General features: G+C 48.2%; 1 protein-coding gene, 3 non-coding genes and 2 pseudogenes across 4 annotated transcripts; all 6 read left to right on the forward strand.

Annotated features, from left to right (window-relative positions):
- Positions 1-6290: 6290 nt before the first annotated feature.
- Positions 6291-6475, forward strand: LOC113544682 (U2 spliceosomal RNA). Its single transcript, XR_003404539.3, has one exon. It is a non-coding gene; the product is annotated as a U2 spliceosomal RNA (small nuclear RNA).
- Positions 6476-7114: 639 nt separating this feature from the next.
- LOC113544676 (U5 spliceosomal RNA) lies at positions 7115-7225 on the forward strand. The gene has a single exon (XR_003404534.1). It is a non-coding gene; the product is annotated as a U5 spliceosomal RNA (small nuclear RNA).
- A 5667-nt stretch (positions 7226-12892) lies between these two features.
- LOC113544671 (uncharacterized) lies at positions 12893-13063 on the forward strand (annotated as a pseudogene).
- A 5563-nt stretch (positions 13064-18626) lies between these two features.
- Positions 18627-18807, forward strand: LOC113544683 (uncharacterized; annotated as a pseudogene).
- A 600-nt stretch (positions 18808-19407) lies between these two features.
- Positions 19408-19522, forward strand: LOC113544675 (U5 spliceosomal RNA). The gene has a single exon (XR_003404533.3). It is a non-coding gene; the product is annotated as a U5 spliceosomal RNA (small nuclear RNA).
- A 1167-nt stretch (positions 19523-20689) lies between these two features.
- LOC128321088 (pogo transposable element with KRAB domain) lies at positions 20690-25514 on the forward strand. The gene is given in 5 exon segments (XM_053241611.1): positions 20690-21112; positions 22643-23279; positions 24319-24670; positions 24672-24733; positions 24736-25514. Coding segments are annotated over 5 exon segments (2253 nt in total).
- The last annotated feature ends 286 nt before the right edge of the window (positions 25515-25800 follow it).

Consider the following 25800-nt stretch of genomic DNA (forward strand, 5'->3'; position numbering starts at 1 on the left):
TATGGTGAGTCTCCATGTCCCATTGGATTTCTTGATGGGCCATATGGGTGAGTTACAGGGACTGTGGGTTTTAACTAGCACTCCTTGCTTCAGCAATTTTTCTACAATAGGTTTGATTCCCTGTATAGCTTCCTTACTGATTGGATATTGTTTGGTAACAGGAGGTGGTGTTCCTGTCAATTTGACTGGTTCTACACCTGTTAAAAATCCACAATCATCCTTGTCTTTAGCCCAAATCGGATGATTCTGTAAGAAATCATACTCAAGAGTGGTTGCATTATTGGGAGAAACTTGTGCTGAGGAAATTTTTATGCTAGCAGATTCTGAGGACATGTCTAAAGTTAGATGTACTTGTCTCAGTAGATCCATGCCTAGATTTGCACCTGTATTTAATGGAGCACATAGCAATTTTGTGGTCAGAGTTTTCGGGCCTAATTGTACCTCTATGGGCGGGGTTTCATACAAAACAGAATCTTCACCTATTACACCAGTTAAACAAAGTTTAGTTTTCTTTTACGGGATGTTCAAATCTTTAGCCAATTTTGTAGGAATTACTGTAATTTCTGCACCTGTATCAAGCAAAGTCAATCTCTTTCTCTTGCATACCTTTCACAAAAATTCTTTTGTCATTGTGATGGATTATAGGGGAAAGGTAGCTACTCACAGCCCCAACAATTAGTTTTTTTCCTGTTCTTGTTGTGCTCTTAGAAGAGCCTGAGCGAGCTGTCCTAAAGTTTCACTGGACATTGGCGGCACTACTTCAGGGTTGTAGGCGGGCTGAGAAGGAACAGAATTACGCATAGTATTTTTTCTACTATCTTGCAACTTCTTCCTACACTCTTTCTCCCAATGTCCTAATTTTCCACAGTAGTTGCATTTGCCTTCTCTTTTACGCCATCTATTGTCTTGATTTGTTGTGCTAAACGTAGCTGCTGCTACTCTCACTTTTGCCTTAACTTCAGTATCTCTTTCCCATACAGTTAACCTGTCTAGGTTACTTCTGAGAGTTTCGTTAGACCAAGTTAGATCTAGGAATGGCAAGGCTTTTCTGCACTCGTCTACAAGACCATCTGTCCAGATACGGACTAGGGGTCCCTTATCATTTAGCACACTTTCAGAATCATCAACTATTCCACTGTAAGTCACAGCTGACTGACAAAACCTTTCAGTGTATTCACTCACAGTTTCTTCTTTCTTTTGCACACAGTTAGTGATTCTGGACCAGTCTATTTTGGGTCCCATAATAGTCTTCAGAATTTTCGAAACACCTTCTTTCAGATCGCCTTTACTGACATGTTGTAGTTCAGAAGTAACAGCAGACTCAAAACTGTTGAATTCAGATTCAGTTAGAATTTGGGACATCAGCTGTGTGACTTCTGCTAACGACATGTCATAGAGACGCATTTTGCTGATCAATGCGCTTCTGAATTCAGAAAAATTTTTGCGTGCTGATGGTAAGCTCTGGGATAGTCTCTCTATATCTTTAGGTCCTAGCATGTTGGCAACAGTTTGTACTTGGACAACAGAAGAGTTGGGAGGAACACTTTCAATTCTCTCAATTCCCCGAGATCTTCTCCTAGCGCCACATACCTTCACTGAATCTACAGGCACATCAGTTACTGATTGGATGGCTACATCTGTTTCAAAGAAAGCTTGTAAGTCAGGATAATTGTTATCAGGCTGACTAACTTCTTCCATATCAGTTGTTGCTGCAGCTTTGTTGCGGTTCAATTTCTTAGTTAAAGAAGATACTCTAGCCCGGAGCTCTTTGTTCTGTTCTTCTAGCTCTGAGTTACGCTGAGACTGTTGTGTAGCTAGAGTTAAGCTAAATTCTCTGTGGCAACAGATAATTCCTTTTACAGTTTTCTTTCTAATACATGCACCAAGCACCTTTTTACACTCATCAATGGACCACACTTTACCTGGATGAATTCTATATTTCTGTGTCAAGTCTTTCCTGACTGACTCTGTAACAATTGAACTTAGTGAATTTAAATCAATGTTGAGTAAACACATATCAGTCCACAGAGGGATAGCTAGTCCACCTTTCTCAGTTGTGGGAATCAGTCTAGCATTCTTTTTAAACATTTTGACCTTTTTAAGAGGACAAAATTTGTCCTTGACAAAACAGACGTTAAACTAAATACGTCCCTGACAAAACAGAGGATAACCCAAATTCTTCCCTGATCAACAGAGGATAACCAAAATTCTTCCCTGATCAACAGAGGATAACCCAAATTCTTCCCTGATCAGCAGAGGATAACCAAAATTCTTCCCTGATCAACAGAGGATAACCAAAATTCTTCCCTTATAAACAGAGGATAAACCAAATTCTTCCCTGATCAACAGAGGATAACCAAAATTAACACGTAATGTTAATCTTCCCTGCCTTAAACAGAGGATAACCAATATTAACACGTAATGTTAATCTTCCCTGCCTAACCAGAGGATAACCTTCATCTCTAAAAGAAATTTTTCTTTAGATGATAACTTAGTTAACCAAACCCTACAGCTGTCTGTTAACTCTTCTCTGACGGCGCAGAGGATAACCAATTTGTACCGGTCTTAAAGGTTCTTTTAGATAGAGTGCACTCACCAACCCTTGGTTGTACAGAAAGATTCAGTCTGGAACAAAGTCAGATCTTTGTTGAGCTTGTAGTTTCAATCTGGATTCAGGTGAGGAGCTCTATCCGGGTCACGGCACCATCTGTTGGAAACTTTTTCCAGTGAAGACCAGGAGACTTGGATTCTCTTCAGCAGGATTCTTTATTGAGAACGCGCTGGTCGGTTGCTGCAGTCATCAAGTCTAACTAAGGCTGTGATACCTTAGAGTTTTATACATTTCAAGGAGGATTGATACATGAAGGTGGAGACAAGCTTGCAAATGCACTACAGGAATCAGCTGGTTACCCCAGCCCTGATCTCATCAGCATAACAGTGTCATTCAAATGCATGGATACTAATCCAATCAGCCTGACAGTGTCACCCATACCTTCCCATTATCATAGAGACAAAGGCACAGATGTGCCTTGAGCTTAGTTTTCACCTTTAACTTAGGTCTCTACACAATTGTCAAGAAGTACATAAAGACAAAAGGTTAATGTTTCAGACACCTGGGCTGGCTGACTTGATTTCCTTAGAATATCATCTTTACCTCAAAATATAAAACACAATGTGCACAACCTAGTTTTAACATTTTATAAATTTGTAATCCAACAGGCCCCATAGAGGCTTTTTGCATTATCCTGGGCAGCCCATTTATTGCCGGCGGTGTGGTGCTTTAGGCTGTACATCTTTTGCTAACTTTAATAAGTGTTTGACTGAGGTAAAGGGATGGCTAGCAAATAATTTTTTACAACTAAATGAGGATAAGACTGAGTGTATTATGTTTGGGAACAAACTACCTGGAAATGACCTGATTGAAAGTTATGGACTGTTCAATAATAGTTATGTGAAGAATCTTGGAGTAATTTTCAATTCTCAAATCCGCTTTGATCGTGAAGTTAACAGCGTTGTGAAAACATCTTTTTTTTATTTAAGAAAATTGACTAAACTGAAACCTATCCTTTCAAACAAGGACTTGGAGACTGTTTTGCATGCCTTTATTTCCACACGGTTGGATTGTTGTAATGCTCTTTATATAGGCATGAGTGAATCCCTGTTTACTTGTCTTCAGTACGTCCAAAATGCTGCTGCAAGAATTCTGACAAACAACAGAAAACGAAATCATATAACGCCTGTATTGATATGTCTTCATTGGTTACCTGTAAAATACAGGATACAATACAAGGTGTTAAAGTTTGTCTATAAAGCATTGCACAATCAGGCTCCTGAGTATATAAAGGACATGTTAATCTCTTACCAGTCTCAACGTCATCTGCGTTCCTCTCAATCTATGCTCCTAACTGTCCCACAGTCTCGGTTGAGGCGTAGTGGAGACCGCGCTTTTTCTGTTGCAGCTCCTGCACTCTGGAATGTGTTACCATTATCTATAAAATCCTCGTCAAGCATGGACATTTTTAAAAAGACTTGAAGACCTATTTATTTTATCAAGCTTTCGGTGTTTGATTAGGTCGGAGAATTGTGAAGGACTGGCTGTATGCTTTTCATGATGTTATGTCTTCTTGTTATTCTAGAATTTTAATATTTTTATCTATGGACAGCACTTTGGTCCATTTTAATGGTTTTGAAAGTGCTTTATAAATAAAAGTTGAGTTGAGTTGAGTTGATCAAGAGAAGGCCTTTGATAGAGTAAATCATAGCTTTTTGTTTGCAACCTTGAAGCGGATGGGATTTGGGAAGAAGTTCCTGTCTCTCATCCGCCGAGTAGGTATCAATGGCCATTTTTCTAGAACTGCTGCACAGGCAGGAGGGGTGAGGCAGGGGTGTCCTCTGTACGTGCTCTATCTGGAGCCTTTAATTGCCAGATTACGGAAGGACCAATGCTTCCTTGGGCTGCACATTCCCAGGGGAGGAGGAGTATGCTCGAAAGTAACAGCATATGCTGATGATGCCACCCTCTTCCTGATGTCGGATGGGGACTTCAAGGCAGTTGGGCATGTATTGGTGGCCTTCACAGAGGCTACTGGTGCGCGCATTAATAGGGGGAAATCATCTGTCCTGTTTGTGGGATCCTGGGCAGACCGGACTGATGTTCCAGGGGGTTTCTCCTGGTGCCTGGACGGCCTCCACATACTCGGGGTGCGGTTTTGGAGGGAATGTGGTGCCATTAGAAATTGGGAAGCTGCTTTGGAGCGGTTGCAGGTCAAGGCAGCAAGGTGGGCCATTAGAGATCTGTCCTTGATGGGGAGGGTGGTGTCAGTGAATTGTGACCTGCTTTCGAGCTTGATCCGTTTGGCGTATGTATTCCCTGTCCCCTTCTGGACAGGGCGGAGAATCGAGTGGGTGTTTTTCTCACTCATTTGGGGGGTAGGACTGAGTGGGTGGCGAGGGACACTATGTACCTAGAGGTGGAGAAGGGGAATAGGGGCATAGTGCGCATTCCTCTTAAGCTCGCGGCACTACACCTTTCCTTTCTGGCACATTTGGTGCGGGGTTCAGAGGGCCACCTAGACAGCTTATTTGCCAGGTTTTGGTTTGGCTTCCCACCGCGGGCTGTGATTCCATGGAAAGGTACAGAGCCTTGGTCTACCGACCAGCCGGATCATTACTGGAGGGCGGTAGATATTGTGAAGGGACTGCCGTGGTGCTTGAGGGATGCTGTTCTTCTGAACCACAGGCAGTTCTATAGGCAGTGGAGGAACATCCATGTAGAAGGGATGGCCGGGGAGCGGCCAAGGCCTGGTATAGATTGGATAGCTATGCAGCCCAGGTGGCTCGATGGAGAAAGTAGAGACCTTCACTGGTTGGGGGCCATGGGGCGGCTGCCCGTTCAAGAGCGACTGTATCGTCCTGGGCGGAGTAACACACCTTTATGCCCAGTGGGGTGCGGTCAGGAAGAAGACATCAGACCTTTATGGGCCTGCCCCGTCGCAGCCGGCTTCTGGCAGGAAGTCTCGACATGGTGGGCCAGGAGGGACAGGACCCCAGTAGAGCACGATTTGGTGCTGTATGCCAGGGGGGCCCGTAACAACACTAAATTTTGGACTGTTGTGTCAGGAGAAAAACTGGTACTGTGGGGGGGGCGATGTGGCTGCATCAGGAAGCATAAGCCACAATTGCAGCCTCAAAAGCTGTTCCAGATCTTCCTGAGAAGGATGGCCAGGGCAGAACAGCTGGCAGATGAAGGGATAAGGGTAGACAGGGTCGGTGTAGGATAGAGAGGTTTAGAAGGGAGAAGATTTTTTTTTTGGCTTCCTGCCTTCTTTGAATGTTGAAGGCTAAGGGGGATGAGCTTTCTGACAAGGGCGGCTGGGTATTTCAAAGAAACGTCTCAGGAGATGCAGGTCCCAAGTCCTAAGTCTGTTTTAAAGTTAGTTATTTGGTAGTGAGCTGGATAAGTTGGTGTTGGATTTGAGTGGGTGGTAAAGCATTTCTGGGTTATGTTTTCCTTGTTTATGGACTTTTCAATGTTTAGGGTTGTGGTTTGCATGTTGGGCTGGGGCAGGTTGAGTGGGTGTTGGGAAATGTTTTTATTCTGAAATATTGCGCAAAACTCTTAAGACCCAGGTGAAATGAGGGGAAAACCAGAGAAATATCAGGAAATGTTTTTGTGTTGGGTGATGGTGGGTAACGGACAGCTCTCTGTACTTTGCTGTTTTGATATTTCATGCTTTTGGTTAACCAAGGGGGTTAGGGGTTATTCTGAAATGTTGTTTAAAGAATTGTGAAAAGTTTTGTGTGGTATAAAAAAGAAAAAAAATTTGTTCTTATCAGTTTAATGTCTGATACCTCCTCCATTCGAGGACTCTATATTAAACAGATTTTTAGAGCAGGGAGCTGGAAGAGGGGCTTGCTCCGTCCACTCCATGCATCAACCTGGTATTGCAGTACCTCCAGGAACGGCGCACCTTCTCAAAAGGTTCAAAGAAAGAAATAAACAAACAAACAAACAAACTGTGTTTTTTTTTTCTTTGGGGAGGGGCAGCCACATCTCTGGCTAGTCATTGTTCTGCCATCCCTCATTGTTGGCCGATCGGTGGCCGATATAGGCTCTTTCTTTGGAGACACCACAAAGACCAGAACCATAGGAGTGGCTAGAAAGAAGTAAGGGAAGCAACTCCAACCCCACAGACAGTTCTAGGATGGCTTAAACACTGAGTGAGTGGGTGGGTAATGGCTGTCTCTATAAGTGATTGGGAACTAGTAATCTGGCTCAGTGTAAGGTGACTTGAGCACCCCACCTCCAGCCTGACATCTTTTATAGCTCCCACAGAAGAAAAAGAGCAAAGTGGTACTTTAAAAAAAAAAAAAAAAAAAAAAAAAAACAGATGTAATTTGCAAATGTTTCATCTGTGCTTAGTGAGAAAGGAGGGAGCATAACAGGTTTTAATACAAACTATAGCCCATTGCTAAATGTTAACAAATCCTACACCTATAGCTTCTGCTCTGCCTGTTTGCAATAGCTATCAAGGTGCACAAGGTCGGCGCAAGCCACCTCACCCTACGCCAGTCTTCTAGACTTCCAGAAGTATTCTGGTCCAACTCCCCGTATAGCTCAGGTTTCTCTTCATTCACGCATAAATCTTTCGCCTTTTACTAAATATTTCCATGGAGAGAAATGTTGAGTTCAACTTATTTTTGTGGGCTTTGCTGTAGCAAAGCTGTATCTGTGTCTGACAAAAAAGATTGACAGCTATCTGTTAGGGGCGGAGTCTGGCTACCACGTATATGTGTCTGACAAAAGAGATTGACAGGTATCTGGTGGGGGAGGAGTCTGGCTACCATATATATGTGTCTGACAAAAGAGATTGACAGGAATCTGCTGGGGGTGGAGTCTGGCTACCATTGTGGAGTCACCGCTTTACTGTGGGGTGTTCTTCAGGCCAGAGGAAAGAACAGGTTATCGCTTCTTGGCTAATCTTTTGGCTAAGATCAAGTGTAGCTTAATGCCTGCAGAAGGCAATATTCGACCGGCCGAGTGGTTTGGCTTCGGCATTCCGTAAGGGTGGAGCTCCGACCTGATGCTGCTGCCGATGTGAAGAAGTGGTTCGGCTGGGACTGGGTTGTACTGCGGATTTTACGGGACTTTGGTGGTCTCTCAGCATCTAAAATCTTCTGCCTGCAGGACTTCATCTTATCTGGTTTTCTGGATGTTACCTTCACTTCATTCAAGGACTGCTCTGCCTTCTTTGACCAGTGCTCCCGCCAGTCCAAGGAGGAGGTGCTTCATGGTCTCCGTTTGGTGCCGCTTTTCGCAATGGATGAGCTTCCCATCACGGTGCACATCTACAATCCGTTTGTGGCTGACGAGGACATCAGAGCTTTCCTGTGCCGCTAATGCTCATCAGTGTCTGCAGGGGAGAGGATCCAAGGAAGGTTTGGTATCTGGAATGGCAAGAGGACGTTCCTGGTGAGGCTGAGGGTGGACCCGGCGGCTCCTGGGGGCCTTCTCCACCCTCCAGGGAGCTTCTCCATCTGCCCTCACCGGGGATTCCTCCACTACCCGGGCCAGCCTCTCTACTGCCGGAGTTGCAGAGCATTAGGCCATACTAAGGAGGCCTGCACTGGGAGGAGATGCCGTCTCTGCGGGGCGGAGGAGGTGGAGCGCCGAAAGCTTGCAGCCTATGCGGGAGTGAGGAGCACCTGTACCACCGCTGCCCTTCACGGAAGGGCACCTACGCCAGCCTCTTCACTGAGGATTTCCAATAGAGCAGGAGGAAGTGGGGCTTGGTCATGGAGAGGCAGAGCCAGCTAGAGCAGCCAGACTGATGAACAATGAGGCAGCAGATGGGCCAGTGAAGCTAGCACAGGAAGACCAGATATTGGCGAGGGAGGCAGCTAGCGTCCTGCAGGCTCTTAGAGGAGGGCAGTACCCTGCCGGCGGAGGGAGCGTCGACCCCCACTGTGTCTGCGCTGGCGCAGGAGGAGCCGTTTCTGGATCCGAGCCTGAGTCAGAGCACGTGGTCTCCCATTAGCTGGGCAGAGTCTCTGCATCATCTGGAGGCTGCCTCTTCTCCAGCCCAGCCAAATTGGGCAACCATGGTGTTTTCAGGAAACTTGGAGAATGGGAGTCCAAGTCAGGACCAAGAGCCTGGGATGGAGGCGGAGCCCTACAGGAGTCGCCAGACCAGGGCTGCGGACTCGGCAACTGAGGAAAGGGGGCTGAAAAAGGCTCGGTTGGAGGAGAGACAGGAGTTTGAGCTTGTCCCACCAGAGGAGGCCCAGGCAGGAGTGGGGACTGCAGGTGAGGGGGATCAAGGGGGTGGGGGATGGCCCCCTCCCATGGTGATAGACTGCCAAGAGGGGAGTGACGAATCTCAGGAGGGTGGGGAGATGGAGGAGGAGGGGTGGTCTCAGGTTGTGTCTAGGAGGGCCAGACTGGCAGTAGGGAGGGGAAGGGAAGTGAATGCAGGGAAGGACAATAGGGACATTTGAGAGGGAACAACCCTGGAGTGGAGTGTTCCAGGTTGGTTGGCAATGGGAAGTGGGAAATAATGACAGGATGGAGGAAGAGAGGATAAATGGTGGATTTGCTGTGCTTATGGGAGAAGCGGGTGAGGGTCACTTGGGGTTTTGGTTTATTTTATGTGGTTTATTAAAATGAATGTTTTTTTTTAGTTGCATCTTTAAATGTACGGGGCATTAAATAGCCCCTAAAAAGAGCTGCTGTTTTTTTGAGTTTGTGTTCTGTGTCTTTTGATTTACTGTTTATGCAGGAATGTCATTTGAGTTCTGAGTTTGAGGGAGAGAAGTTTTCGAAGGGTTGGGATCTGGGGCCTTCCGTCTGGGAGGTAGGCGATGGGAGGGGAGATGGGGTGGGGGTCCTGTTTAAATCCTTCGACTGGGAGGTGGAGTCAGTGGTCTCCGTAGTGCCAGGCAGGATTATCTGTGTGGATGGGAAGTGGAGGAGAGTAAGGTTTAGGGCAGTGCCCCTTGCAGGAGAGGTCAGAGACGGGGCTTTTTCCATCTGCTGGAGCCGCTCCTCCTCACCAACAGGATGCTGCTGGTGGGAGGAGACTTTAATGTGGACATAGACGCAGAGGGGGGAGGGGAGCTGGCCCAGGTGATGGCGGGAGCAAGCCTGGTGGACATGTTCAGGGTGGTCGAGCCGCAGGCCCCAGGCCATACCTGGAGGAATTCCAGAGGTGACGCCTCACGGCTTGACCTCCTGTTCGTGGTGGATAGTGCGAGGGTGCAGTCGTTCCTTCTGAGGCAATTCTGGGCCTCTGATCACTGCATGGTGATTGGAGCCATTCGGGTAGAGGTGGGACAAAGAGAACGGGGTTCATGACAGTTAAAAATGATCCCTCCTTCTGTAGAGTGTTTTGCCACCTCTATGTGGGTTGGCGTCGTATGCATCGTGTGCCACGCAAGCAGATTGGTGGCAGGAAATAAAAAAAGAGGGTCGTCATTCTGTGCCACTGGTCGGGACAGGAGATGGCGAGAAGGAAGAGGGAGAAGGCTAAGAAATGGTGTATGGTGTTGCAGGAGGCCTGGCAAGATGCAGATCAGGGCCGGCTCAAGGACGCTAGTGAGGCCTTGCGGGCCCACTACGAGGCTGAGGCCCACAGTTACTTTGTCCAGGCTGGCAAGCAGGCTGTAGAGGACGCCTTATTTTTTTAACAGCATAAGAAGCCGTCAGCGGGGCTCGTATATGGAAGGCCTGAGACAGGGAGCACAGGTCGTAACCTCGGCCGAGGAGATGCTAGAAGTGACTAAGTCCTTCTACAGTGATCTCTTCGGGGTGAGGGAAACGAGGAGGGACCTTGCGACGGCTTTTTTGGACACTGGCTGGCAAGTTGCCGGAGAAAGATGCATTGGAAATAGAGGGACAGATTTCCCTGGAGGGGGGTGGAGAGAGCGATGCTTACCCTGAAGACAGGCATAGCCCCCGGTGGGGATGGCTTACCGGTGGAATGGTACCGGACATTTTGGCCACTGGTGGGCCTGGATTTGTTAGCCGTTTACAGGGAAGCTATAGAGCGCAGAGCTCTACCCCCGTCCGCTAGAATAAGACATGTCACTTTTCTTTATAAAAAGGGCGACAGGCTAGACTTGGCAAACTGGAGGCCGATCACGTTGTTGACGGCTGATTACAAGATCCTGGACAAGCTAATGGTCCTGCCCCTGAGGGAGGTGATGGCCAAGGTGGTTGACCCTGACCAGACCTGTGGGGTGCCCGGGAGGATGTGCGGTATGAACCTGGCGCTGATCAGAGATGCACTGGCATGGGCTGAACAGCGCGGGGTACCATTGGCTTTGCTAAGTCTGGACCAGGAAAAGGCTTTTGATCGGGTCTCGTACAAGTTCCTTTTCACGCTCTTGGAGTGAATAGGCTTTGGTCCTGGTTTCATCGCTATGGTCCATCTGCTGTATGCTGGGGCGGTTAGCCGCATCGTAGTTAACGGGCACTTGTTCGAGCTGGCTGCACATCAAGGAGGGGTCAGGCAGGGATGTCCGCTGTTGCCTTTGCTCTATGTCTTATACTTCGAGCCTTTGGCAGAGTGGTTGAGAAGGGAGCCTGCGTTCCAGGGGCTACACGTCCCAGGTGCAGGAGGGATAAGGGCCAAGGTGGCGGTGTACGCCGACGACGCAACGTTGTTTCTTGGCCAGGATGAGGACTTCTGTGCAGTGGGCTGTGTTTTGGAGGCCTTTTCGGAGGCCACCGGAGCACGCGTCAACCGCGGTAAGTCCGCGGTCCAGTATGCAGGACCATGGGAGGGAAGGACCGACGTCCCGGGGGGGTTCTCTCTGTGCCAAGATGGGCTCAAGATTTTGGGGGTTGTCTTCTGGAGGAAAGGCAGTGCCCAAAAGAACTGGGACATTGCCATGAGGAAGTTGCGGGTCAGGGCCGAGAGCTGGGGCAGAAGGGACCTCTCCCTTACAGGGAGAGTAGTGACGGTGAACACCGATATGCTGGCGGGTCTTAATCATCTGGTCTTGGTCTTCCCCATCCTGTTTGTAATGGGAAGGCACCTGGAGCGTGCCATATTTACATTCATCTGGGAGGGGAGGAGTGAGCAGGTCGCCCGTGTCAGAATGTACATGGAGCAGGGAAAAGGCGGGAGGGGAGTACTTTGTGCTCCCCTCAAGACCACGGCATTGTATGTGGCCTTCCTGGCCAAGTTGGTCAGGGGAACGGAGGGCCACATGGCAACACTGTTTGCGAGGTTCTGGTTAGGCTTTACCCTGCGGACAGTGATCCCCTGGAGGGGGACTACACCATGGTCAACCGATCGCCCATGGCATTACCAGAAGGCGGCTGACTTTGTTCGCGACCAGCCCTGGTGTCTGGTGGACGACCTCGTGCTGGACCACCGGAAACTGTATAGGAGATGGAGAGACTGCTGTGCGGCACAAACCAGTGTGACCCTACCCCGTATGCCAGATACTGATTGGGCAGCTCTGCAGCGCAAGTGGCTGGATGGGGCCAGCAAGGATCTTCACTGGCTGGGGGCTCTGGGACGTCTCCCGGTAAGAGAACACTTGTACCGGCATGGCTCATGTCGAACGCCTCTGTGTCCAGTTGGATGCGGAGGTGAGGAGACAGTCGAGCATGCGATGTGGTCGTGCCCCGTCACGACCCCGTTCTGGAAACGGGTGTCAGAGTGGTGGTCCACTGAAGGGGGAGCGGCTTTGCACCATGACCTTGTGCTGTACGGCAGTGGGTTGAGGCGCATGGACATGGAGAAGGCGAGGCCGTTGTGGCAAATTGTCTCGGTGGTGAAGTGCATTCTATGGGGCACAAGGTGCGAATGCATCTGGAGCCTGTCCCCACGGGTCAGCCAAGGAAACCTGTTCCGGGCATTCAGGGCCAAACTCCACAAGGTAGGGCAAGGGGGAGATGGAGGACAGGGTATTGTGAGGGTAGGAGTGGGAGGTGAAGAGGAGGGGAGCTTCTCGGGGACTACAGTGGTAGGGTCTCCCTGGTGGCCTCACCATTGACAGGTAGTGGGGTGGACAGGAAGGTTGAAAGTCTCTCCTTCTTTTCTGCTTTTTTTTCTAAGTTGTTTTATATAGAAGCAATTTTTTTGGAATGTGAACATGAATACATTATTTTGTATTTTTTTGTAATTCTTGTAAATAACTAGTTGATTGGAAATGGGGTGGATGTGTATGTGTTGCAATTTTTGTAAAATTTTTGATGCAGGGGTTATGTTGAAAGGCGGGAATGATGCATGCATTTTTGAAGGTGGCTGTTTTGTTTTTTGTTCTGATTGTAGTTTCTGTTTTTTGTTTTGTTCTTAGTTTTGCCTTGCTTTGATTGTGTAATTGGATAAATAATGTTTGGATGTTGAGGTTTTTTTTGGATATGTTCTGGTTTTAATAAAAAATTTTTTTTTTAAAATCTGTTCTTATCAGTTTAATATCTAATACGTCCTCCATTCGAGGACTCTATATTAAACGGATTTTTAGAGCAGGGAGCTGGAAGAGGGGCTTGCTCCGTCCGCTCCACGCATCGACCTGGTATTGCAGTACCTCCAGGAACAGTGCACCTTCTGAAAAGGTTCAAAGAAAGAACAAAAGAAAGAAAGAGGAGGAGGATCTGTTGGGGGTTACCTGGAGTTACCGCTTTACTGTGGGGTGTTCTTCAGGCCAAAGGAAAGAACAGGTTATCACTTCTCGGCCTTTTGGCTAATATCAAGTGTAGCTTAATGCTTGTAGATGGCAATATATTCCGCCAACCCAAGTGGTGTGGCTTCGGCATTCTGGTAGAGTGGAGCTTTGATCTTATGCTGCATCGGACGTGAAGAAGCGGTTTGGCTGGGACTGGGTTGTGCTCCAGATTCTGTGTGACCTTGGTGGACTGTCGGCATCAAAGGTTTTCTGCCTGCAGGATTTCGTCTCATCTGGCTTTCTGGACATTACCTTCTTTTCATTCAAGGACTGCTCTGCCTTCTTCGACCAGTGCTCCCGGGAACCCGAGCAGGAGGTGCTTCGAGGTCTGCGCTTGGTCCCGCTCTTCGGGCTGGATGAGGTCCCCATCACGGTGCACCTCTACAACCCGTTTGTGGCGGATGAGGATATCAGGGCATTTCTGGGCTACTACTGTTCCTCTGTGTCTGCAGGAGAGAGAGTCCGGGGGAGATTCGGGATCTGGAATGGCAAGAGGAGGTTCCTGGTCAAGCTGAGAGTGGACCTGATGGCTCCTGGGGGCCTTCTCCACCCTCCGGGGAGCTTCTCCATCGGCCCTCACAGGGGCGTCCTCCACTACCCGGGCCAGCCTCTCTACTGCCGGAGGTGTGGCACCCTAGGCCACATGAAGGAGGCATGCACCGGATGGAGGTGCCGTCTCTGTGGAGCAGATGACCACACCGCAGCTGAGTGCAGAGTACCGAAGGCCTGCAGCCTCTGCGGGAGCGAAGAACACCTCTACCACCGCTGCCCTTCGCGGAAAAGCACTTATGCCAGTCTCTTCACTGAGGACTTCCACAAGGAACAGCAAGAAGTGGGGCCTGTCATGGAGAGGCAGAGCCAGCTGGAACAGACAGTCCACTGAACAGTCAAGGAAGAGAACATCCAGTGGAGCCAGCCCAAGAAGTCCAGACGCTGGCGAATGAGGCAGCGGGCGTCCTGCAGGCAGAGAGAAACCCCCCCATTGATATCCCAGAGGAGGGCAGGATCCTGCCGGCAGAGGGCCTTCCACCAGGGGAGGGAGCGTTGATTTTTAAAGCAGGGAGCTGGAAGGCTCTGGAAGGCTCTGGATTGTCTGGAGGCCGCCCCCACTCCAGCCCAGCCTGATTGGGCAGCCATGCGCTTCTCCAAGGTCACTGAACACTCGAGTGAGGAGGAAGAATCTGGTATGGTGGCGGAGCCCTACAAGACCCGCCAGATCAGGGCTGTGGATTCGGTCGCTGAGGAACGGGATCCAAAAAGGTCTTGGGTGGAGGAAAGGCGAGAGTTTGATCTCATTCCTCCTGTGGAGGCTCGGGCAGGACTGAGGAATGCAGGTGAGGGGGTGCAAGGGGGCCGGGAGGGGATAACGGGCTTGGGGAGGAGGGGGTAGGGGAAGAGGAGGGATGGACCCAGGTGGTAGAAAGACGGGTCAGGAATGTTGGGGGGGGGTAGAGAAAGGGGGAATATTAGAAGAGAGGATGAGGGGGTAGCTAAGGGGAAAAAAACCCCAACAGGTGGGGTTTTAACTGGGCTCGGGAGGTGGGGTGGAAATTTGGGTAGGGGAGGGGGGCTTAGGGAGAAAGAGTCAGGGAACAAAGTGGGGGGAGGGGCAGGAATGGCAGGCACACATGGTTTGTGTTTTGGGCTGAGAGTTATGGTTTTGTTGTTTTTGTAATAATGCTTTTCTTGTCTTTTGGTTCTTTAAATGTGAGGAGAATTAAACAGCCCCTGAAGAGGGCTGCTGTGGCTTTGTGTTTACGTTCTGTCCTTTTTGATTTGATTTTTTTTTTTTTATTTATTTATTTTTTTTTTTACAAGAGTGTCATTTAAGTTCGGAAGCCGAGCGGAATGAGTTTTCAAGGGGGTGGGACTTGGGGCCTGCCGTGTGGGGGTTGGGAATGGGAGGGGTGATGCGGTGGGAATCTTGTTTAAAGGCTTTGATTGGTAAATAGGGCATGTGGTGTCCGTAGTTCCAGGAAGGGTGTTGTGTGGATGGGGAGTGGAGGGGTTTGAAATACAGGGCCATTGGGGTTTATGCTCCGGGGGGGAGGGGGGGGTTTCGCCTGTTGGAGCCACTCCTCGGCACAAATAGGCTCGTTAGTGGGGAGGGAATTTTAATATAGACATAGAAGCAGAGGGAGGAGGAGAGCTGGCCCAGGTTATGGCGGGAGCAGGCCTGGTGGACGTGTTTAGCGTGGTCGAGCCACAGGCCTCGGGCCATACCTGGAGAAATTCCATGGGCGACACTGCGTGGCTCGACTTCCTGTTTGTAGCGGATAAGACAAAGGTGCAGTCGTGCTCGCTGAAACCCTTTTGGGCCTCTGACCACTGCATGGTGGTCGGAAGTATTCAGGTAGAGGTGGGGCAGAGAGGACGGGGTCTTTGGCGGTTAAATGTGACCGTGCTGCAAGACCCCTCCTTTTGTAGAGTGTTTCGCCACCTCTATTCCGGGTGGCGTCACATGAGAGGTCTTTACGCCACACAGATTGAGTGGTGGAAAGACTTCAACACGAGGATTGCTATCCTCTGCCGCTGGTGGGGGCAGGAGATGGCGAGGGGAGGAATGAAAGGGCTAAAGTGTGGTCCAAGAGACTACATGAGGCATGGAAAGACAGGGATCACGGGCGGCTCGGTGACAGTTCTGAGGATATTGCGGGACCTGTGTGGAATTACGCCATTGAAGATTCTCTGCCTTCAGGACTTTTCGTCGTCCGGGTTTCTGGATGTGACTTTTGCCTCTTTTTCAGACTGCTCTGCCTTCTTCGACTGGTGCTCACGACAAGTCAATGTGGATGTGCTCCATGGCCCCCGCTTTGTTCCTCTGTTCACTATGGACGAAATACCAGTGATGGTCCATATGTACAACCCCTTCGTGGCTGAGGAGGACATCAAGGCCTTCCTTGGAACTGGAGAAGATCCGCGGCAAGCGGAGGTACCTGGTAAGGCTGAAGGTTGATCCGGCAGCTCCTGGGGGTTTGCTGCACCCCCCAGCCTTTGTACTGCCGCAGATGTGAGGGTCTTGGCCATACGAAGAAGGTTTGTACTGGACAGAGATGTCGTCGGTGTGGAACTGAGGACCACATGGCGGCGGAATGCGGGGCACTGAAGACTTGCAGCCTCTGTGGTAGTGAGGAACACTTATACCACCGCTGCCCTTCGCCAAAAAGCACCTATATGCCAGCCTCTTTACTGAGGACTTCTTGGTGGAGCAGAAGGAAGCGGGACCCGGTCATGGAGAGGCAGAGCCAGCAGAAGAGGCCAGATCGGCGGACAAGTCACCACAAGGAGACAAGATGCGGGCGACGGAGGCAGTCAACACCCTGCAAAGCCCCCACGCTGGGGTCGTTGAAATGGCTGGTGGCCAGCCAGCGGAGGACATCCAACCTGTGGAGGCAGCACGTGGACACAGCGGCTGATGAGCGGGGGCCGGCTTGGTTGACATGTACAGGGCGGTCGAGTCACAGGCCCCGGGCCATACCTGGAGGAACTCCAGCAGTAACGCCTCTTGGCTCGACCTCCTGTTTGTGGCGGATAGCGTGACGGTGCAGTCATGCCTTCTGACCAATGCATGGTAGTCTGCAGCATCCAGTTGGAGGTGGGACGAAGAGGGAGGGGCTCGTGGAGTATGAACAGAGCCATCCTGCTGAACCCTTCCTTCATCGAGGTGTTCCATGACCTCTATGCTGGGTGCCGGCGATTGAGGATGCTGTATGATACACAGATGGAGTGGTGAGAGGACTTGAAAAAGAGGGTTGCCATCTTATGTCGCTGGTGGGGACAAGAGATGGCGAGGAGGAGGAGGGAGAAGGCTAGGGACTGGGCTAGGGTGTTGCAGGAGGCCTGGCAATATGGAAAACAGGGGCGGCTCAGGGAAGCTAGTGAAGCCCTATGGGCCCACTACGAGGCTGAGGCCCGCAGTTACTTTGTCCAGGCTGGCAAGCAAGCCTTAGAGGAAGACAAACGTCCAACGCGTGATTTCTTTAACAGCGTTAGAAGCTGCAAACGGGGTTCGTATATGGAAGGCCTGAGACAGGGTGCTCAGGTTGTAACCTCAGCTGAGGGGATACTAGAGGTGGCTAGATCCTTCTATAGCGATCTGTTCAGGGTAAGGGAAACGAGGAGGGACCTTGCGACGGCTTTTTTGGACAATGTGGCTGGCAGGTTCGATCGCGTCTCTCACACGTTTCTGTTATCGCTCTTGGAGCGGATGGGCTTTGGTCCCAGCTTTATCGCCATGGTCCGACTGCTGTATGCAGGGGCGGTCAGCCGAGGCCTTCGTAAACGGGCACTGCTCTGGGCTGATTGAGCAGAGAGGAGGAGTGAGGCAGGGTTGTCCGCTGTCGCCTTTGCTCTATGTCTTGTACCTGGAGCCACTGGCGGAGCGGTTGAGAATGGAACCTGCATTCCAGGGACTCCACATTCCTGGCGCAGGAGAGACAAGTGCCAAGGTGTTGGTGTATGCCGACGAAGCAACTTTGTTCCTTGGCCGGGACGAGGATTTTGGTGTGGTGGGGCGCATTTTGGAGGCATATTCTGAGACCACCGAGGCACGTGTCAACCATGGGAAGTCTGCGGTCCTTTAAGCAGGAGTGTGGGCTGGAAGATCCGACGTTCCGGGGGGGTTCCCTTTGTGCCAGGATGGGCTCGGGACTTTGGGAGTTGTCTTCTGGAGAGAGGACAGTGCCCAAAAGAACTGGGACATCGCCCTGAGAAAGCTTCAGGCCAGGGCCGAGAGCTGGGGCAAAAGGGACCTATCCAGAAGGCAGCCGAGTTCATTCGCGGCCAGACCTGGTGTTTGGTGGACGGCCTTGTGCTGAACCACTGTAAGTTATATAAGAATTGGAGGGACTGCTGTGCACCCCATTCGGGTGAGACCCTCCCACGAGTGCCGGGGGTCAAGTGGGCGGCTCTGCAGCCCACCTGGCTGGACGGGGCCAGCAAGGATTTGCACTGGCAGGGATTGTGAGAGTAGGGGTAGGGGGTGGAGAGGGAGGAGGTTTTTCAGGGATTACAGTAGTAGGGGCACCTTGGTGGACCCAGGAAAATGTGCAAGGGAGGCCAGGGAGATAGAATTGCTAATTTATTTCTTTATTTGAGTTTTATCTTTCTTCAGCCTTATTGATTTCTCTCTGTGATTTAGTTGATGTTTTTTGCTGCCTGGTTTTGTAATTGTGTTAACATATATGTGCATCAATTGTGGGTGAATGTGTTAGGAGTTATGTAAATTTTGCCACTGCATGTTGGTGTGTTGGTGGTGGGAAAGGCTGCGTCTCTCTTTTGGTCTTGTATGTAAGATGAGAATGTTTTCTTTTGGTACTGCAGCTGTATGTGTGGAAATGGTGGGAATGTGGGGGGAGGGGGAAAGGGGAACATTTACATACAGCTGATTAGGTTTGATTATTTGAAATAGTATGGTATGAATTTTTGTTTGTATTCATGTCTGAAGAATGGTTTAATAAAATAATAATAATAATAATAATAATAATCTGTTCTTATCAGTTTAATATCTGATACTGAGGACTCTATATTAAAAGGATTTTTAGAGCAGGGAGCTGGAAGAGGGGCTTGCTCCGTCCACTCCACGCATCGACCTGGTATTGCAGTACCTCCAGGAATGGTGCACCTTCTGAAAAGGTTCAAAGAAAGAAAGAAAGAAGCTGGGTTTTTTTGGGGGGGAGGGGCAGCCACATCTCTGGCTAGTAATTGTTCTGCCATCCCTCATTTTTTATATTGGCTCTTTCTTTGGAACCACCACAAAGACCAGAACCATAGGAGTGGCTAGAAAGAAGTAAGGGAAGCAACTCCAACCCCACAGACAGTTCTAGGATGGCTTAAACACTGAGTGAGTGGGTGGGTAATGGCTGTCTCTATAAGTGATTGGGAACTAGTAATCTGGCTCAGTGTAAGGTGACTTGAGCACCCCACGTCCAGCCTGATATCTTTTATAGCTCCCGCAGAAGAAAAAGAGCAAGGTACTTAAATAAAAAAAAGGAACAGATGTAATTTGCAAATGTTTCATCTGTGCTTAGTGAGAAAGGAGGGAGCATAACAGATTTTAATACAAACTATAGCCCATTGCTAAATGTAAACAAATCCTACACCTATAGCTACTGCTCTGCCTGTTTGCAATAGCTATCAAGGTGCACAAGGTCGGTGCAAGCCACCTCACCCTAGGCCAGTCTTCTAGACTTCCAAAAGTGTTTCAGAGGCCTGGTCCGACTGCCCGTATAACTCAGGTTTCTCTTCATTCATGCAAAAATGTTTCGCCTTTTACTAAAGATTTCCATGGAGAGGAACGTTGATGAGTTCAACTTATTTTTGTGGGCTTTGCTGTAGCAAAGCTGTATCTGTGTCTGACAAAAGAGACTGACAGCTATCTGTTGGGGGTGGAGTCTGGCTACCATTCTGGAGTCACCGCTTTACCGTGGGGTGTTCTTCAGGCCAGAGGAAAGAACAGGTTATTGCTTCTCCGCCTTTTGGCTAAGATCAAGAGGTGGAGACTGTGATCGACTCCTGTGGGATGACAGATCCTTGCCTTTGTGGCTTGGATCAAATCTTTCTAGGAGGAAAACTGGCACTGGTCTTTGCGGTTGGTGGCTGGTCTTGGACAGTAGGCTTGGGTTTCCGCTGTGTCAGGACCAAATTCTTTCATCGGTAAAGGTAAGTCCTTTTTACTTCTAGTTTTTTTAGTTGGTCTAAGAATTTTAGTGTTGTATTTTTTAATTATTTATATAGTTATTGTTTTAGTTATTTATTGCATTTTAGACGTTCTTTTTTACTCTAGTTTAGGCTGTGGGTGCCTCCAAGCATGTCGGCTGCTCGTGCGCTTTCTTTTTAAACAAGGGGAAGGGAAGCTCCTTGGGATGTCTAGGTTGGACTTCTCCAGGAAGCTTATCCAGAAAACTTTGGAAATAAAGCCAAAATAATGTTGACTCTGCCTGGAAATAAGAGTTTCAATGTTAGTTTTCGCTCTGCTTGTTTTCTACGAGATTTCTGGCAAAAGTTTCAAATGGCTAAGGTCCAGTTCTCCATGTTTAATGTTGAGAAACTGACTGATAATTCACACAAAGTAGTGTTTGTCAGGATGTTCAATGAGACAGTAACTGGAAAAGACATTTGTACATGGCTGGCAAGATTTTGCACAGTGAAAAGCCCATCTATGAAAGTGTTGGACGAGGACGGCATTTGAAACTGCTTGTGGAGAATTCCCATCCAACAGTGGGAAGACCCGAGCAGTTACCTAGGCCTGAGGCAAATACCATCAATGATAGTGTTGGGAGAAAACCGTGGCTACATTTTTTATCAGGGAATGCCCAAGCTTTGCCGCAAATGTGGCAAGTTTGGACGTCTAGCTGAAGCGTGCCAGGAAATTGTTTGCGGCAAGTGTAAAGAAATTGGGCACACCTTTGAAAAGTGTTCCAATGGCAGGAGGTGCAATCCCTGTGTTGATTCAAACCATCTCTTCAGGGATTGTCCTAAGTCATTTGCCAACAAATTAAAAGCTAATAAAATGGCTGCCAGGCCACAAGAGAATGAAGAAAAGGAAAAGGAGAAGGAGAGGGAGGAGGCGGCGGGGCCTGAGGTTTTGGCGGGAGATTTGAATCTCTTGCCATCCCCAGGGATTGGCCATGAGGGCGGAGCTAACATCCAGGTACAGCAGGAGCTGGAGGCCACACCCTCCAAGTTAATGGAGAATAAAGAACAGGAAGAGGTAGATGAAAGTGACTCCTCTCTGGAAACAGTGCCGGAGTTGAGTGTGGCCTCCAGTGAGAGTGAGGTTATTTACTCACTCCCAAACGCTCAAGTGTCAAAAAGACCTGCAGAGTCTCCTCTGCCTATTTTGGCAGAGAAGAAACAGCGAGCCAGACAGGACCTGGGTAGTTCCTCTTCGGATGCCTTGGAGCACCTCTGGCCTGCTGGCTCCCCAAATGAGGTATCTTTTCTACACTGGAGCTGACATCAAAGGCGGTAGACACCGGCAACCCTGTAGACCCCAGATTAGTGGGGATAAAGGGGGAGCAGGTATCACAAGAAATTACATGATCTTTTAAGTTGATTTGGTTTTGCCTCTGTTGTTTTAAGTTTGTTTTTTTTGTAACACGCACCTGTCTCTTCTAACCATACTGCTCGTGTGTGAGAGTGCCAACTAGTGCACAGAGCATTTTATCCTCTTTGAATGACTTAAAGTCAGATATTTTTTATTGCAAGAGTGTGCCTTGCCATACTTAAAAATGTACAGAGATTGGGAGCAGCTGTGGGCTGCAGGTCCCTCTTTCTGGAGTGGCTCACACTACAGTTGAGCCGATGGTGTCGCTATTTTAATAAAAACCTGCATATCTTGGTGAAGGGCAGCACTGTGGTGAGGGAAGAGCGGGCTCTGTTGGCAAATCTGACTTTTTTTTGGGGAAAGATTTTAATATTCTTAACGTGTATGGTTTTAATGACAAGAATGATAGGTACGCCCTTTTAGAAGACCTGCGGTCGGAGGGAATTTTAATTGTGTTTTGTCAAGGAAAGACAGAAAGAAAGAAAGGGAAATTTTTTAAATAGATAAAGTCATCAGTTTTATTACAGGGTCTAGTTAGAGATTTTAAGTTAGTCAACTGTTTTAGAAAAGTGCATCCAGGGAAGGAGGGTTTCACCTGGTTCAGTGGTGACGGTGCCCGAGCCTCCCGAATTGACTACATTTTCACAACTGATGCTACATTGACCCCTCTGTTCTTTACCGACCACTTGATGTTATCCTGCACCCTGTCTTTCCCCACCAGCGTGAATGTAGGGGGAGGGTTGTGGAGGCTGAACTGTTCCCTTTTACAGGATGAAGTGATAGTTAGAAGCTATTGGGAGCAGTATGGCCTCTGGCAGACCCTCCAGGACTTCTATGACTCACGAGCACTTTGGTGGGAAATGGTAAAAACTAGGACAAAAAACTTTTTTAGGAGGATAGGGAAAGAAAGGAAAGAGAGAGAAAAGAAGCACATGATGGGGCTGCAAAAAAGACTGCAGAGGTATTTTAATCTTTTAAACCAGGAATATGACTTGTCAGAAGAAATTAAAGAAGTGAAAAGGGAAATGTCTGTTTTAACAGAAATTAAAAGTAAAGGAACCATTTTAAGAAGCAAAGAGCAAGAAACAGAAAAAGAAGAAAAATGCACACGATACTTTTTTGAGTGGAAGATTTTACTATTTCAGAATTGTAAAATTGTCAAAGGTTTTAAACGAGGAAAGTCTCCAGGAGAGGATGGACTCCCCCTGGAATTCTATCAAACCTTTTGGGACGTTTTAGCAAATGACATTCTGACGGTTTTTAAAGAATTTCAAAGACTAGACCGACTTCCAGACAGTTTCAGGATAGGGATAGTTTCTTACTGCATAAAAAAGGTGACCAGACAGACTTAAAGAACTGGAGACCAATTACCCTTTAAATTTTGACTGTAAGCTTTTTAGCTTTTTGGTTTTCAAGCTGCTTCTGAAGCAATGCCAGGAAGCGCGCGAAATTCGGACGGCCCGAGTGGTGTGGCTACGGCACTCAATAAGAGTGGAGCTGAGGACGGATGCATCGGCTGAAGCAAAGGAACAGTTCGGCTGGGACTGGGTAGTGCTACGCCTTTTGCGAGACTTCGGGAAGATTGCGCCTTCAAAGATTCTCTGTCTCCAGGGCTTCTCCACCTCAGGCTTCTTGGACGTCACCTTCGCCTTGTTCACGGACTGCTCCTCATTTTTTCACCATTGCTCTCGCCGTCTGGAGGAAGATGTGCTCTGTGGCCTCCATCTGGTGCCACTGTTTGTCATGGATGAAGTTCCCATAACTGTCCACATGTATAATCCCTTTGTGGCAAATGATGACATCCGGGCTTTCCTGGGGAAGTTCTGCTCCTCCGTCTCGGCAGGGGAAAAGATCCGAGGCAGATTTGGGATATGGAACGGTAAGCGGAGGTTCCAGGTGAGGCTGAGGGTTGACCCAGCAGCGCCGGGGGGACTATTACACCCTCCTGGCAGCTTTGCCATCGGACCTCACCGGGGCTTCCTGTATTACCCAGGCCAACCTCTTTACAGTCAGAGATGCGGAGCGCTTGTCCATGCAAAAGAGGCCTGCACTGGTCGGAGGTGCCAGCTGCCAGACACCGACTACAGAAAAACAGTTGCAATCTCTGTATGACATCATCTCTATACAAGGAGGTCCTAGACCAGATTGGAGCATACATGTTCATTTGACCTTGTATAGGGAATTTACACACCCTTGCAGTATAGTGATAATTAAAGCTAAAACTCATGCAGTACTAGAAGATATTTGGGAGATAATATCATTTGGACAAACAATGGAGCAATAAGCCCAGTACAGCAATACAAATTGATAATCCCAAGGAAACACACTCTTAGAAGAGCTCTAGATACATATTATTGAGTGTGTGGCTTTGTGTCTGTGGGTAAACCTGGGTGTGTGCATGTTTGTGTGAGCTTTACTAGAAATAGAAATAATCAGGAGAGTGTTGTGAATTTGGAGCTAAAAATTTCCTGAGAAATTGGTTTTGTAGATTGTTTGGACATTCTCTTAACTGCCATCGTTGCAACCCAGAAAAGGATACTCAATTCCTGTTGAACAATCTATGAACTTATAGGGAACTGTAAACATATGTCTAGATCTCAGCCTCATATATTCTATTTTTCAGTTCCACACTACTGGGATCATCACTTATTAATACCGCTAGGATTTGAATATATTAGTTTAGTATACACCACAAAAAGGCCCAGGGTGTTTTTTCCTTTCACAAGAAGGATTTTGAGAAAAGTGACCCAGGAAGGAAAAGATTTTATATTTGTTGCTTGGAGTTTAATTTTTGCACACATCAGGCTAGAACTTATTTTGGCAACTTACCATATTGTTCCGAATATAAGACGATATTTTTCTCATGAAAATGCATCTTGGTAAACGATGTCGTCCTATAGTCAAGCTGTAGACTTTTACATGTCAATACACCCGCAAAAATAGGTGGCGCCAAGTACAGGTAAACGAGTTCCCCTCGTCTGAAGCAACCTGATGAACTACGGTCATTTACAGTACCAGGACTGCATGATGGCGAGTGACTGTCCAGAACATAGCGGTTCAAAAGTCGGCCAAGTAAACCAGCAACTGAGGAGAGCTTATTGATGCAAATTTTAAACTCATGGTGATAAATGCAGCAGAGTCGTCTAATAACTGTCAAGCAGCCTAGAAATACGCGTGTCAGAATGTAATGTCAGGAGATGGCGAGCCCAAAAAAGACTTAAGTCTTAGAAATGCTAATAGTCAAAGAAAAACTTATCGCGGTCCTAAAAGCGGCCACTTCGAAGAAATTGACAGGCAAGTGTGTCAGTACGTAGCCGAAAAAAGAAATGAGGGGCTACCCATAACCAGAGCCGTCATCCAGTTGAAGGCACTTGAAATCGCGAAAGAGCTGGGCATAGCCCCCACCGAGTTCAAAGCCAGCCTTGGATGGTGCAGAAGAATGATGCTTGCCCTCCGACTTCACGGAGAAACTGCTGGCTTTTCAGTGCTATGTTATCGGTTTAAAGAAAAACACTCATATCCCCTGGATCAGATGGGCAATGCAGATCAAACACCTGTGTTTTTTGATATGCCAACATCTGTCACTGTACCTTATTAAGGAGAGAAATCAGTCATTGTGAAATCTACTCGAAATGAGAAGAGTAGAGTGACCGTCATGCTAGCGTGTCTCGCAGATGGGACCAAACTTCCGCCGTACGTGATTTTAAAGCGCAAGACGGTACTCAAAGAGGCAAGACCCGCTGGAATTATAGTTCGTGCTCAGAAAAAGGGCTGGATGTAGACTGAGCTTGTGGTGGACTGGCTTAAAGTGGTGTGGGGCAGGCGATGTGGAGCACTCAGAAATAAGAGGAACATGCTAATTTTGGATGCTTTCCGTGGACATGTGACTTCGCCGGTCAAAAAGCAACTGCGTGCAATGAACGGTGACCTCGTCATCATACCAGGGGGGATGACAAGTCAGCTACAGGTGTTGGATGTTGTGGTTAACAAGCCATTCAAAGATAATCTGCGCAAGAGATACACAGAGTGGCTGCTGTCTGGCAATCACACACTCACAGCATCCGGAAAAATTCAAAAGCCCGCGGTAAGTCTGCTCTGTGAGCTACTCCAGGAATGGGCTGCAGTGCCAACAGAGAGCATCATCAATGGCTTCAAAAGATGCTGTATCGCAAATGCTTTGGATGGGCACGAGGATGATATTCTGTGGGAGGAGCTAGTGGAGCCAGAGCATGAGAGTGATGACAGTGAGAGTGAACCCAGTGAGGCAGAGGACCTCTGTGAGGAATAGTCTGACTGACATGAATGACATGATGATTTGAGGAGCCAAGTTTGGCAAGTTAAAACAGTTCATTGCATTACTGTTTACTGCTCTACTGTTTGTTGCAGTATGTTTATTGCAATATTTTTTATTGCTCTACTGTTTGTTGCGGTGTGTTTATTGCAATATTTTTTATTGCTCTACTGTTTGTTGCAGTATGTTTACTGCAATACTGTTTACTGCACTATTATTAATTACACTGTGTTATGTAATTGTACAGCCTAATTGTTATTAAATCCAGATGGACTGCAGGTTA

Source organism: Pangasianodon hypophthalmus, chromosome 18 (genome assembly GCF_027358585.1).
Source record: "Pangasianodon hypophthalmus isolate fPanHyp1 chromosome 18, fPanHyp1.pri, whole genome shotgun sequence".
Taxonomy (NCBI): domain Eukaryota; kingdom Metazoa; phylum Chordata; class Actinopteri; order Siluriformes; family Pangasiidae; genus Pangasianodon; species Pangasianodon hypophthalmus.